We start from the raw sequence: 14724 nt of genomic DNA on the forward strand, positions 1-14724 counted from the left end.
ATACAGTAGAGAGGCTATATACAGTAGAGAGGCTATATACAGTAGAGAGGCTATATACAGTAGAGAGGCTATATACAGTAGCGAGGCTGTAAAAGTAGCGAGGCTATAAAAGTAGCGAGGCTATAAAAGTAGCGAGGCTACATACAGACACCGGTTAGTCAGGCTGATTGAGGTAGTATGTACATGTAGATATGGTTAAAGTGACTGTGCATATATGATGAACAGATAGTAGCAGTAGCGTAAAAGAGGGGTTGGTGGGTGGTGGGCGGGACACAATGCAGATAGCCTGGTTAGCCACTGTGCGGGAGCACTGGTTGGTCGGCCCAATTGAGGTAGTATGTACATGAATGTATAGTTAAAGTGACTATGCATATATGATAAACAGAGAGTAGCAGCAATGTAAAAAGAGGTGTTGGGGGGGGACACACAATGCAAATAGTCCAGGTAGCCATTAGATTACCTGTTCAGGAGTCTTATGGCTCGGAGGTAAAAACTGTTGAAAAGCCTTTTTGTCCTAGACTTGGCACTCCGGTACCACTTGCCATGCAGTAGTAGAGAGAACAATCTATGACTGGGGTGGCTGGGGTCTTCGACCATTTTTAGGGCCTTCCTCTGACACTGCTTGGTGTAGAGGTCCCGGATGGCAGGCAGCTTGGTCCCAGTGAGGTACTGGACCGTAAGCAGTTGGCCGCCCATAAAACTGCTGCCATTTCATCCGGCGCCCTTTTGAATCATAACATTTAATCCTGTCTAAATTCCCTGTCTTTAGGTCAGTTAGGATCACCACTTTGTTTTAAGAATATGAAATGTCAGAATAATAGTAGAGAGAATGATTTATTTCAGCTTTTATTTATTTCATCACATTCCCAGTGGGTCAGAAGTTTACTTACACTCAATTAGTATTTGGCAGCATTGCCTTTAAATTGTTGGGTCAAACGTTTCTGGTAGCCTTTCACAAGCTTCCAACAATAAGTTGGGGGAATTTTGGCCCATTCGTCCTGACAGAGCTGGTGTAACTGAGTCGGGTATGTAGGCCTCCTTCCTTGCACAAGCTTTATCAGTCCTGCCCACACATTTTCTATTGGATTGAGGTCAGGGCTTTGTGATGGCCACTGCAATACCTTGACTTTGTTGTCCTTAAGCCATTTTGCCACAAATTTGGAAGTATGCTTGGGGTCATTGTCCATTTGGAAGACCCATTTGTGACCAATCTTTATCTTCCTGACTGATGCCTTCTATATTGAAGATGTTGCTTCAATATATCCACCAAATTTTCCATCCTCATGATGCCATCTATATTGTGAAGTGCACCATTCCCTCCTGCAGCGAAGCACCCCCACAACATGATGCTGCCACCCCCAGGCTTCACGGTTGGGATGGTGTTCTTCGGCTTGCAAGCTTCCCCCTTTTTCCTCCAAACATAACAATGATCATTATAGCCAAACAGTTCTATTTTTGTTTCATCAGGCCAGAGGACATTTCTCCCAAAAGTACGATCTTTATCCCCATGTGCAGTTGCAAACCGTAGTCTGGCTTTTTTTATGGCGGTTTTGGAGCGGTGGCTTCTTCCTTGCTGAGCGGCCTTTCAGATTATGTCGATATAGGACTCGTTTTACTGTGGATATAGATACTTTTGTACCTGTTTCCTCCAGCATCTTCACAAGGTCCTTTGCTGTTGTTCTGGGGATTGATTTGCACTTTTTGCACCAAAGTACGTTCATCTCTAGGAGACAGAACGCGTCTCCTTCCTGAGCTGTATGACGGCTGTGTGGTCCCATGGTGTTCATACTTGCCCACTATTGTTCGTACAGATGAACATGGTACCTTCAGGCATTTGGATATTGCTCCCAAGGATCATCCAGACAAAAAAAAAATTCTGAGGTCTTGGCTGATTTCTTTTGATTTTCCCATGATGTCAAGCAAAGAGACAGTGAATTTGAAGGTACATCCACAGGTACACCTCCAATTGACTCAAATGATGAGTCATGACATAATTTTCTGAATTTTCCAAGCTGTTTAAAGGCACAGTCAACTTAGTGTATCTAAACTTCTGACCCACTGGAATTGTGATACAGTGAATTATAAGTGAAATAATCCGTCTGTTAACAATTGTTGGAAAAATGACTTGTGTCGTTGCACAAAGTAGATGTCCTAGCCAACTTACCAAAACTCAAGTTTGTTAACAAGACATTTGTGGAGTGGTTGAAAAACGAGTTTTAATGACTCCAACCTAAGTGTATGTAAAGTTTTGACTAAACTATGTCACTCCAGTGTAAATTGCTAAATTGTAATTACTTCGCCACTATTGCCCTATTTATTGTCTTACCTCCTTACTTCATTTTCACACACTGTATACAGATTTTTCTATTGTGTTATTAACTGTATGTTTGTTTATTCCATGTGTAACTCTGTGTTGTTTTTGTCGCACTGCTTTGCTTTATCTTGGCCAGGTCGCAGTTGTAAATGAGAACTTGTTCTCAACTGACCTACCTGGTTAAATAAAGGTGAAAAAAACATTGTGAGCTGTTCTTGACATAATATGGACTTGGTCTTTTACCAAATAGGGCTATCTTCTGTATACTCCCTCTACCTTGTCACAACACATCTGATTGGCTCAAATGCATTAATAAGGAAAGAAATTCTACAAATGTACTTTTAAGGAGGCACACCTGTTAATTGAAATGCATTCCAGGTGATTATCTCATGAAGCTGGTTGAGAGAATGCCAAGAGTGTTCAAAACTGTCATCACGGCAAAGGGTGGCTATTTGAAGAATCTCAAATATAAAATATATTTTGATTTGTTTAACACTTTTTGATTTCTACATGATTCCACGTGTGTTATTTCATAGTTTTGAAGTTTTCACTATTATTCTGCAATGTAGAAAATAGTAAAAAATATTTTAAAATCCTTGAATGAGTTCTAAAACGTTTGACCAGTAGTGTAGCTGATATCATCCTATTTTACCACTTCACCAAATCTTTCTCAAACATGACTTTTCTGGCCCTGCCTTCTCTTTATCTTCAACTCTCCATTTCACAGCTTTTCTCTTAAATCAATTAAGCTCTGACATTGTCTTTTTTGTTTCCGTGGTTCGACGTTAACTTTTTCTGCCCGATCCCAAAAGCATTTGGTGATTAGGATGGAGGCTCATACAGTTCGGACCTAAGTCTTACTCATAGGTACTAATGCCAGATAGCCTAAAACAATGAAAGAAAAATCTAAATGTAGCCTATAGATATAAATTGCAGAAGAATTATACATTTATGGATTTTTTAAAGGTATTACGTTCTCTTTATTTCAACCCGCCTGCCACCCACCCGCCCTTCATCCACACAATATTTCATAACCCTAAACCCAGCATACACATCGACAAATGCACACGCACACACACATGGCCGACGAGCCGTCCTCCCCTCCCCAGCCTCATAGTCTCTTGGCTGGCCCTGTCCACACTCTGTTGATCGGAAGTCAACAGCACATTAGAACCTGCAGCGTGGTGGATGCGGATAGGCTAATTGGGGTGATACTGAGCTGTTCCATTAGTTCTGTGGATAAGCCGGAGAGACAGTTCCTACTGCATAGTACTAGTGGACTGTAGTTGGTGCTGCATGCTTTTACACACGGATTAGCTACAGTACTATGTTTTTGGCTTGGGCTAGGTTGTAGTTTGATACTGGTAGTTTTTCTATTCTGTACCATCTGAGCCTTAACTGTCAGTGTAGGCATTACAAGTCTCAATGATAGACACGCCAAAGACAATGACGAGCTACATTGGTGTCAGAAGTGGGATATGCTGCGTTTTGACAGTGGTAGTGTTTCTATAGTATCTGGTTCTTCATCCATCCGTCTCATATAGCATCAGATAACTCAATGACTGACTGGCCACACCATTACAATAACCAGCTATAGTGTTATTAATCTTATCGCCACTCCTATATATCCATCTATCCTGTGTCAGAGCGAGGCAGATGGAGGAATTATGTCTTCATTTTTCAGAAAATCAAAGGCTGAGAGTTTAATTATTCATTGCGTCTAAATAGGTCACTGCCTCTTTTTATGAGTGGCAAGCAGAGGAAGTGGTACACAGAGAAGGAGAGTGGGAGAGAGAGAGGGGTTAAACAGAGGAAGTGGTACACAGAGAAGGAGAGTGGGAGAGAGAGAGAGAGGTTAAACACAGAGAGAGAGAGAGAGGGGGGGTTAAACAGAGAGAGAGAGAGAGAGAGAGAGGGGGTTAAACAGAGAGAGAGAGAGAGAGAGGGGGGTTAAACAGAGAGAGAGAGAGAGAGAGGGGGGTTAAACAGAGAGAGAGAGAGAGAGAGAGAGAGGGGGGGTTAAACAGAGAGAGAGAAAGAGAGAGAGAGAGAGAGGGGTTAAACAGAGAGAGAGAGAGAGAGAGAGAGGGGGGTTAAAACAGAGAGAGAGAGAGAGAGAGGGGGGTTAAACAGAGAGAGAGAGAGAGAGGGGGGTTAAACAGAGAGAGAGAGAGAGAGAGAGAGAGGGGGGTTAAACAGAGAGAGAGAGAGAGAGAGAGAGGGGGGTTAAACAGAGAGAGAGAGAGAGAGAGGGGGGTTAAACAGAGAGAGAGAGAGAGAGAGAGAGAGGGGTTAAACAGAGAAAGAGACAGAGAGAGAGAGAGAGAGAGAGAGAGAGGGGTTAAACAGAGAAAGAGACAGAGAGAGAGAGAAGAGGGGTTGAGAAAGAGGGTGAGAGATATGGAGAGAGGGAGGGGTTGAGAGCGAGAGAGAGAGATATGGAGAGAGAGAGACGTAGAAAGAGAGGGAGAGAGATATGGAAGGAGACAAAGAGAGAGGGGAAATGCCTGCACCGCCTGCATGGTGCCTGTGTTATGATGCTCTATATGACAAAGGGTGAGGCTAACAGAACATAAGGGATAACAGAAGAGTTATCAGAATAGAAGGGTTATCACAACAGACGGGTTATCACAATAGAAGGGTAATCACAATAGAAGAGTTATCACAACAGAAGGGTTATCACAACAGAAGGGTTATCACAATAGAAGAGTTATCACAATAGCAGGGTTATCACAATATAAGAGTTATCACAATAGAAGAGTTATCACAATAGAAGAGTTATCACAACAGAAGGGTTATCACAATAGAAGGGTAATCACAATAGAAGAGTTATCACAACAGAAGGGTTATCACAACAGAAGGGTTATCACAATAGAAGAGTTATCACAATAGCAGGGTTATCACAATATAAGAGTTATCACAATAGAAGAGTTATCACAATAGAAGAGTTATCACAATAGAAGAGTTATCACAATAGAAGGGTTATCACAATAGAAGAGTTATCACAATGGAAGAGTTATCACAATAGAAGGTGAACAGAGGATCTACCCAGTTAGCTGACAGTTTTTTGGTCCCCTGAAAGTCCTCTGTAATCTCCATCTCTAATTGTGTGTATTATTAAACCAACCATTATGTTCTCTAGTTGCATTTGACAAACCAGAATATAAATAATTGATGTAAATAGTAAGCATTACAGGACCAAGAATAGAACCTTTGAGGAAAACCAGATGTCATCTCAACATGAGCCTCGTGTCCCTGTCTTTTGACATTGACCACAGCCATTTGAGCATTGCTCCCATGTTGGCCCACTAGGTTAGTTTGGTATGTATTCTAAGACTCTAGTACCTGTGTTTGACCCCTGCAGATGGCTACACCACTGATGACATTGAGTTCTACTGGCGAGGGGGAGATGGAGCTGTGTCTGGGGTGGAGAGAATAGAGCTGCCTCAGTTCTCCATCGTGGACTACAAGCTGGTCTCCAAGAACGTGGTCTTCTCTACAGGTACACAGTGGTGGCCATTTTGATGCAGTATACCTATGTATATCTACGGTTATACTGTAGATTTTCAGGGGTTGATGCTCTTATATTCTGTATATTACCTGTCTATGCTTTAGAGTTCTTATTCCCTCCACTTCAGGTCATTATTGTGCACTACTATGTATTCTCAATGGTTTACCTGGTTAAATAAAGCAACAAAAAAAACAACAACAAAAAAAGTTCTGTCTGTTTTCCTCCATTCAGGTTCCTACCCACGTCTGTCTCTGAGCTTCAAGCTGAAGAGGAACATCGGCTACTTTATCCTCCAGACCTACATGCCCTCCATCCTGATCACCATCCTGTCTTGGGTCTCCTTCTGGATCAACTATGATGCCTCCGCTGCCAGAGTGGCTCTGGGTAAGATTGCCCATCGATTCGATCAATAATGCCATCGAGATTCATCCGTCAGTCAGTCAATCAATCAAACAAATTAAACTTATACAATATAGCCATGTTTACAAACATTGGTGTCATAGTGTTCGCATTGTTTTGAAATGTCATGTAAAATATGCATTGTTGTTCATGGGTGACATATAAAAGAAAGAAATGGAGCATTAATATTCTGCCCTAAACCAGATACGATAGTAATTACATATACTCCTTGCACCTTGATCGTATTGCTATCCAATGACAATTATATCAGTACCGTGAATGATTTGTGAAACCAGGGTTATTGGCCAGGATAAGATCCTAATGAGTGCCTCAGCCTACTGACCTGTGTCAGGTGATTGTCAGGTGATTGTCAGGTGATTGTCAGGTGATTGTCGGGTGATTGTCAGGTGATTATCAGGTGATTATCAGGTGGAACTGGATCCTGTTTGTTGTTTTTCTGATGAGCTTTTCTCTTATGCTGGTTGGTTGGCTGGCTGGTTGGTTGGCTGGCTGGCTGGTTGGTTGGTTGGCTGGCTGGCTGGCTGGCTGGCTGGTGGCTGGCTGGCTGGCTGGTTGGTTGGCTGGCTGGCTGGCTGGTTGGTTGGCTGGTTGGCTGGTTGGTTGGCTGGCTGGCTGGCTGGTGGCTGGCTGGCTGGCTGGTTGATTGGCTGGCTGGTTGGCTTGCTCTGTCTGTGTGTCTTTCTGATGTGTAAACAATAATGCCTAAATATTCACCTGACTGGTTTATCTATCCCCAATGTCCAGGTTTAAATAGCTGAATATATCCCCGGTGTCCAGGTTTCATATAGCCCTGTCCTGAACATGAGCCCTGGTCTGAACATGAGCCCAGTCCTGAACATGAGCCCTGTCCTGAACATGAGCCCTGGTCTGAACATGAGCCCAGTCCTGAACATGAGCCCTGTCCTGAACATGAGCCCTGTCCTGAACATGAGCCCTGTCCTGAACATGAGCCCTGTCCTGAACATGAGCCCTGGTCTGAACATGAGCCCTGTCCTGAACATGAGCCCTGTCCTGAACATGAGCCCTGTCCTGAACATGAGCCCAGTCCTGAACATGAGCCCTGTCCTGAACATGAGCCCTGTCCTGAACATGAGCCCTGTCCTGAACATGAGCCCTGTCCTGAACATGAGCCCTGTCCTGAACATGAGCCCTGTGTATTGTTAATTCTAGCTCTAGATGGTATCAGAGGCCATGGGGAAAGCAGCATGGACAGGCGTAGTTAGCTGTGTGACTGCGTGGCCGATGGATGGCAGAGTTACGTATCATACTTATGAATCTGACCAAATGCAGATGAATGCAGAAATCTAACGTATCGAACACAATGGATAGATAATGCAGGAATATAACGTATCGAACACAATGGATAGATAATGCAGAAATCTAACGTATCGAACACAATGGATAGATAATGCAGAAATCTAACGTATCGAACACAATGGATAGATAATGCAGAAATCTAACGTATCGAACACAATGGATAGATAATGCAGAAATCTAACGTATCGAACACAATGGATAGATAATGCAGAAATCTAATGTATCGAACACAATGGATAGATAATGCAGAAATCTAACGTATTGAACACAATGGATAGATAATGCAGAAATCTAACGTATCGAACACAATGGATAGATAATGCAGAAATCTAACATATCCAACATAATGGATAGATAATGCAGAAATCTATCGTATCAAACACAATGGATAGATAATGCAGAAATCTAACGTATCGAACACAATGGGTGTATTGGGTCTAATAACACTGATGAGTAACGTATCAAACACAATGGGTGTATTGGGTCTAATAACACTGATGAGTAACGTATCAAACACAATGGGTGTATTGGGCCTACAAACACAGGTGAATCGTGCTGTGACTAATACCAGGGTTACATCCCAAATGACACCCTATTCCCTATATAGTGCACTACCCATAGGGATCTGGTAAAAAAAAAAGTAGTGCACTACTGCTTTGTAGGGAATTAAGTGTTAAAGGGGGTATCACACTGGGCTGCCTCATGTCTACAGACGCATATAGGAAATATATATATGATGGCGGAGGAGGAGATGTCTGTCATTTTACGGCCTCCTAACTAATTGTGCTATTGTGTGTGTTTTTTTGCGATATTTGTAACTTATTTTGTACATATTGTTTTTCTGCCACCATCTCTTATGACCGAAAAGAACTTGGGGATATCAGGACAGCCATTACTCACCTCGTACTGGACAAAACATTTTCTTTAACGAGTCATGGATTTACTTCAGAAACTGGACAAGGCCCGAAGTCCCTGTCATTAGCATGAAGAAGAGACTGAGATATTGGGGACGTAGGTCGGGGTGCCTTTGTAAGGATCCAACGACGAGTGAGTAATCTGCCTCTACCATCAGTTCTAATAGCCAACGTGCAATCATTGGATAACAAAATGGATGAGCTCAGAATAAGACTATCCTACCAACCGGACACTAAAAACTGTCAAATCTTGTGTTTCACCGAGTCGTGGCTGAATGACGACATGGATAACATACAGCTGGCTGGGTTTTTGCTCCATCGGCAAGACAGTACAGCTGCCTCCAGTAAGACAAGGTTGTGGTGGTCTGTGTCTATTTGTAAATAACAGCTGGTGCAAGAAAATCTAATATCAAGGAAGTCTCAAGGTTTTCCTCACCTGAGGTAGAGTATTTTATGATAAGCTGTAGACCACACTATTTACCAAGAGAGTTGAAATCTATATTTTTCGTAGCTGTGTATTTACCACCACAGCCGATGCTGGCACTAAGACGACACTCAGCGAGCTGTATAGGGCCATGAGCAAACAAGAAAATGCTCATCCAGAGGCGGCGCTCCTAGTGGCCGGGGACTTTAATGCAGGGAAACTTAAATCCGTTTGCCTAGTTTCTACCAGCATTTTAAATGTGCAACCAGAGGGAAAAAAACTCTAAACCAACTTTACTCCACACACATAGACACGTACAAAGCTCTCCCTCACTCTCCATTTTGCAAATCTGACCATAACTCTATCCTCCAGATTCCTGCTTACAAGCAAAACCTAAAGCAGGAAAAAACCAGTGACTCGGTCAATACTGAAGTGGTCCTATGAAGCAGATGCTAAGCTACAGGACTGTTTTTCTAGCACAGACTGGAATATGTTTTAGGATTTTTCCGATGGCATTGAGGAGTACACCACATCATTCACTGGCTTCATCAATAAGTGCCTCAATGATGTCATACCTCAACCAAAAGCCATGGATTACAGGTAACATCCACACTGAGCTAAAGGGTAGAGCTGCCGCTTTCAATTAGCGGGACTCAAACCCAGAAGCTTATAACAAATCCCGCTATGCCCTCTGACGAACCATCAAACAGGCAAAGCGTCAATACAGGACTACGATTGAATCCTACTACACCGGCTCCGACGCTCGTCGGATGAGGAAGGGCTTGCAAACTATTATGGACTACAAAGGGAAGCACAGCCAAGAGCTGCCCAGTGACACAAGCCTACCAGACGAGCTAAATGCCTTCTATGCTCGCTTCGAGGCAAGCAATACTGAAGCATGCATGAGAGCATCAGCTGTTCCGGACGACTGTGTGATCATGCTCTCCGTAGCCGATGTGATTAAGACCTTTTAAACAGGTCAACATTCACAAGGCCACGGGGCAGAAGGATTACCAGGACGTGTACTGTACTCTGATCATGCGCTGACCAACAGGCAAGTGTCTTCACTGACATTTTCAACCTGTCCCTGACCAAGTATGTAATACCAACATGTTTCAAGCAGACCACCATAGTCCCTGTACCCAAGGAAGCGAAGGTAACCTGCTTAAATGATTACCGCCAAGGAGCACTCACGTCTGTAGCCATGAAGTGCTTTGAAAGGCTGATCATGGCTCACATCAACAGCATCCTCCCGGATACACTAGACCCACTCCAATTTGCATACCGCCCCAACAGATCCACAGATGATGCCATCTCTATTGCACTCCACACTGCCCTTTCCCTCCTGGACAAAAGGAACACCTATGTGAGAATGCTATTCATTGACTACAGCTTATCAGTCAACACGTACGGTATACTGCACTTGGTCGGCGCATGTGACAAATAAAATTTGGATTTCATTTCATTTGATTCCTGAACCATTTGGTTGGTCCCCTGGAATTTGGACAGAGACTCAACACTCACATACACACATACACACACACACGCAAGCACACACATATGAACGCATACACACACACATACACTTACAGTACATGAAATGAACACACACACACATACCCCCACACATGTGCCCATACACAGCTAGGCGGAAGTGTCATGTAGATGTTGGGGAATGAGGAACCATCTGTCCGTATGGGTTCATTAGGTCTGTAGAATGAGGAACCATCTGTCTGTATGGGTTCATTAGGTCTGTAGAATGAGGAACCATCTGTCCGTATGGGTTCATTAGGTCTGTAGAATGAGGAACCATCTGTCCATATGGGTTCATTAGGTCTGTAGAATGAGGAACCATCTGTCCGTATGGGTTCATTAGGTCTGTAGAATGAGGAACCATCTGTCCATATCGGTTCATTAGGTCTGTAGAATGAGGAACCATCTGTCTGTATGGGTTCATTAGGTCTGTAGAATGAGGAACCATCTGTATGGGTCCATTAGGTCTGTAGAATGAGGAACCATCTGTCCATATCGGTTCATTAGGTCTGTAGAATGAGGAACCATCTGTCCGTATGGGTTCATTAGGTCTGTAGAATGAGGAACCATCTGTATGGGTTCATTAGGTCTGTAGAATGAGGAACCATCTGTATGGGTTCATTAGGTCTGTAGAATGAGGAACCATCTGTATGGGTTCATTAGGTCTGTAGAATGAGGAACCATCTGTATGGGTTCATTAGGTCTGTAGAATGAGGAACCATCTGTATGGGTTCATTAGGTCTGTAAGGGTGCCAAACTACTACACTCTATGGACTTGTTTACTACTCATATCCCTGTTGGCTGTTTTCCGACCCTGTTTCCCGACCCTGTTTCCCGACCCTGTTTCCCGACCCTGTTTCCCGACCCTGTTTCCCGACCCTGTACCAGGAGGACACAGGATTATGCAGGTCCTTTATCACATACAGAATCAGATATAAACCAGCTGATCTCCTTTGAAAACACACACCTGACACCCATTTCATGTTTAGGGTTTTTGGATTCGATTGAAAGCACAATTGAAAAACAATAATGAAAAACAGTTTATATTCTGGGCATCAGATGAGGACAGTAAACGTTGAAAACACTAGTTTGATAATTAATCTTCTTAATTGTTTGTTTACGACTAAATTCTCTTTCCAATGATCTCTAGTGTTTTTTTGATAACTATTATAAAAGCTGACTTTTTTATGATATTATTTTTTGGTGAATGCTGTGATTGTAAAGGTAAAATGTGATCTCCAGGTATCACCACGGTGTTGACCATGACCACCATCAACACCCATCTGAGAGAGACGCTCCCTAAGATCCCCTACGTCAAGGCCATCGACATGTACCTGATGGGCTGCTTCGTGTTCGTCTTCCTGGCCCTGCTGGAGTACGCCTTCGTCAACTACATCTTCTTCGGACGGGGGCCCCAGAGGCAGAAGAGGGCCGCCGAGAAACTAGCCGTCGTCAACAACGAGAAACTCCGACCCGACCCCAATAAGGTAGGTGTCTCCGGATAGGAAGGGAGTAGGGACAGATTGTTCTAGAGAGGTTGTGTTGATGGTGTAATGTGGTGTCCGATGCAGTAGGAGAACACAGGTTATTCTTTCTCTCAAGGTTTATGTGATGCTTCTGTGATCAACTGTTGACTTGATGTCCTTTACTAGGGTTCTCTCTGCACTAGGACTCAACTACACCTCCATGTCCCATTGGTGTAGCCATGTGTATCTGTCAACCACAGTTCAATGAAAATACATCTTTATTAGTTAGACCAGGATTTGACAACATCTGACAGCAAGCTGCGAATTCTCCATGGTAACAGTGCTGATTTTGTATGCTTGCAGTGGATGGTGGGAAATGTAGTTCAGAGAGATGATGCTCTGTATGCCAGAATGAAACAGAGGGAAATTGACGCGTATGACACGATGTGGGATCCCATCTTTGTGGACGATGCCGCATTAGGACTAGGCGAGCAAAGAAATAAGGTACTGGAAGGTTTTGAAAGTCAAAACTTTAACAAATGTCATCAATCTGAATCAACCCGCCCGATCAGAGGAAAATACTGTCGTATTTTTGTGCATTTCTTTAATTTGATTCTCTAGATTTTTAAAGGCAACTTTAATCATCACTTCCCACCATTGTGTTTTTTTCCCTTCTCTTGATTTGCTCGTCATGCATTTTCCTGACAAACACGTCATTGTAGTGGTTGAATAAATTACAGCATAGTTTGAAACCCTGCGTTCCAAATGGCACCATATTTTCTATTTAGTGCACTACTTTTGACCAGGGCCAATATAGGGAATAGGGTGCCATTTGGTACAGAGTCTACTTCTCAGTGAAGATATTATACACCTTTAATTGATGGGAAACCTATAAAATGGGGGGACAGGAAATGCTGGTTGTAATTACAAACTATTCCAAAGCTAATGTTGGTATGACAGAAAAATGAATATCTGAGGTAAATTGACAACTCTCCCAAATAACAAGTGAAGCAATTGAAAGGAAATAAGACGGTTAGTGGCATATTATCACTCAGCCTAACAGAGAAGAAAAAGACAAAAGATTATTTCTCATTCTGAGTATTGCCAACTGAGTGGCCTTGGAACAGAGTATAAACAACAGATATCATAGATTTTTTTTTTTTTCAACTATTAAGTTGAAAATCTTTTTGATTTAGAGATGTTTTGTTTGATTCTGAAGTCAGGCTATGGATGAAGAAACGATCCACTTCCTCAGTCCTCACAGCGTCTCTCCTAACCTAAACCTAACTTTGACCCCTGAACCTTCAACCTTAAGCTCTACTTCATCTTTGCAATATTTCCTTATTACTGTTTCTCTCAACCTTTTATCCTCTCACATTTCTTCCTTTTGTTTACGTTGTTTGTTTACTTGGTTTGTCTTGTTCTGACTAGACAGAATGTTAACCACATGCTGGCTGAAATTATGACATGACAATGAAGATCATTTCGCCATGAGAATGATTTATATATAGAACACTATCGTTCAAAAGTTTGGGGTCACTTAGAAATGTCCTTGTTTTTGAAAGAAAATAACATTTTTTGTCTGTTAAAATAACATAAGTTGATCAGATATACAGTGTAGACATTGTTAATGTTGTAAATGACTATTGTAGCTGGAAACAGCTGAATATGAATGTAATATCTACATAGGCGTACAGAGGCCCATTATCAGCAACCATCACTCCTGTGATCCAATGGCACATTGTGTTAGCTAATCCAAAATGATCATTTTAAAAGGCTAATTGATCATTACCAGCCTCAACACCAGTCTCAACACCAGTCTCAACGTGAACAGAGAAGAGGCGACTCAGGGATGCTGGCCTTCTAGGCAGAGTTCCTCTGTCCAGTCTTAACGTCAACAGTGAAGAGGTGACTCCTGGATACTGGCCTTCTAGGCAGAGTTCCTCTGTCCAGTGTCTGTGTTCTTTTGCCCATCTTAATCTTTTTTTTCATTGGCCAGTCTGAGAGATGGCTTTTTCTTCACAACTCTGCCTAGAAGGCTGGTTGATTTTGAGACTGGTGTTTTGCGGGTACTATTTAATGAAGATGCCAGTTGAGGACTTGTGAGGCGTCTGTTTCTCAAACTAGACACTCTAATGTACTTGCCCTCTTGCTCAGTTGTGCACCGGGGCCTCCCACTCCTCTTTCTATCCTGGTTAGAGCCAGTTTGCGCTGTTCTATGAAGGGAGTAGTACACAGCATTGTACGATATCTTCAGTTTCTTGGCAATTTCTCTCATGGAATAGCCTTAATTTCTCAGAACAAGAATAGACTGACAAGTTTCAGTTTCTGGCCATTTTGAGCCTGTAATCGAACCCACAAATGCTGATGCTCCAGATACTCAACTAGTCTAAAGAAGGCCAGTTGTATTGCTTCTTTAATCAGGACAACAGTTTTCAGCTGTGCTAACATAATTGAAAAAGGATTTTCTAATTATCAATTAGCCTTTTAAAATGATCATTTTGGATTAGCTAACACAATGTGCCATTGGATCACAGGAGTGATGGTTGCTGATAATGGGCCTCTGTACGCCTATGTAGATATTACATTCAAAATCAGCTGTTTCCAGCTACAATAGTCATTTACAACATTAAAAATGTCTACACTTTATTTCTGATCAATTTGATGTTATTTTAATGGACAAAAAATTTGCTTTGCTTTAAAAACAAGGACATTTCTATGTGATCTCAAACTTTTAAACGGTAGTGTATATATATATATATATATATATATATATATTTACAGGACTGCCAATTTAAACTTATGTGTAATGACTAGCTATTGAC

The 14724-nt window shown here is 42.4% G+C and overlaps 1 protein-coding gene across 2 annotated transcripts in view; it reads left to right on the forward strand.

The window, feature by feature from the left end:
* The window catches only part of LOC112237981 (gamma-aminobutyric acid receptor subunit beta-2), a 90089-nt gene that overhangs the window by 74060 nt on the left and 1305 nt on the right, over positions 1-14724 (forward strand). The window contains exons 6-9 of one of the 2 annotated variants that reach the window (XM_042303419.1): positions 5679-5816; positions 6057-6209; positions 11676-11920; positions 12263-12403. In XM_042303419.1, coding sequence (XP_042159353.1) covers positions 5679-5816; positions 6057-6209; positions 11676-11920; positions 12263-12403 — 677 coding nt within the window. The remainder of the gene's footprint in view (positions 1-5678; positions 5817-6056; positions 6210-11675; positions 11921-12262; positions 12404-14724) is intronic. The other variant, XM_042303420.1, reaches the window with a different exon arrangement.

This window comes from Oncorhynchus tshawytscha, linkage group LG21 (assembly GCF_018296145.1).
Source record: "Oncorhynchus tshawytscha isolate Ot180627B linkage group LG21, Otsh_v2.0, whole genome shotgun sequence".
Taxonomy (NCBI): domain Eukaryota; kingdom Metazoa; phylum Chordata; class Actinopteri; order Salmoniformes; family Salmonidae; genus Oncorhynchus; species Oncorhynchus tshawytscha.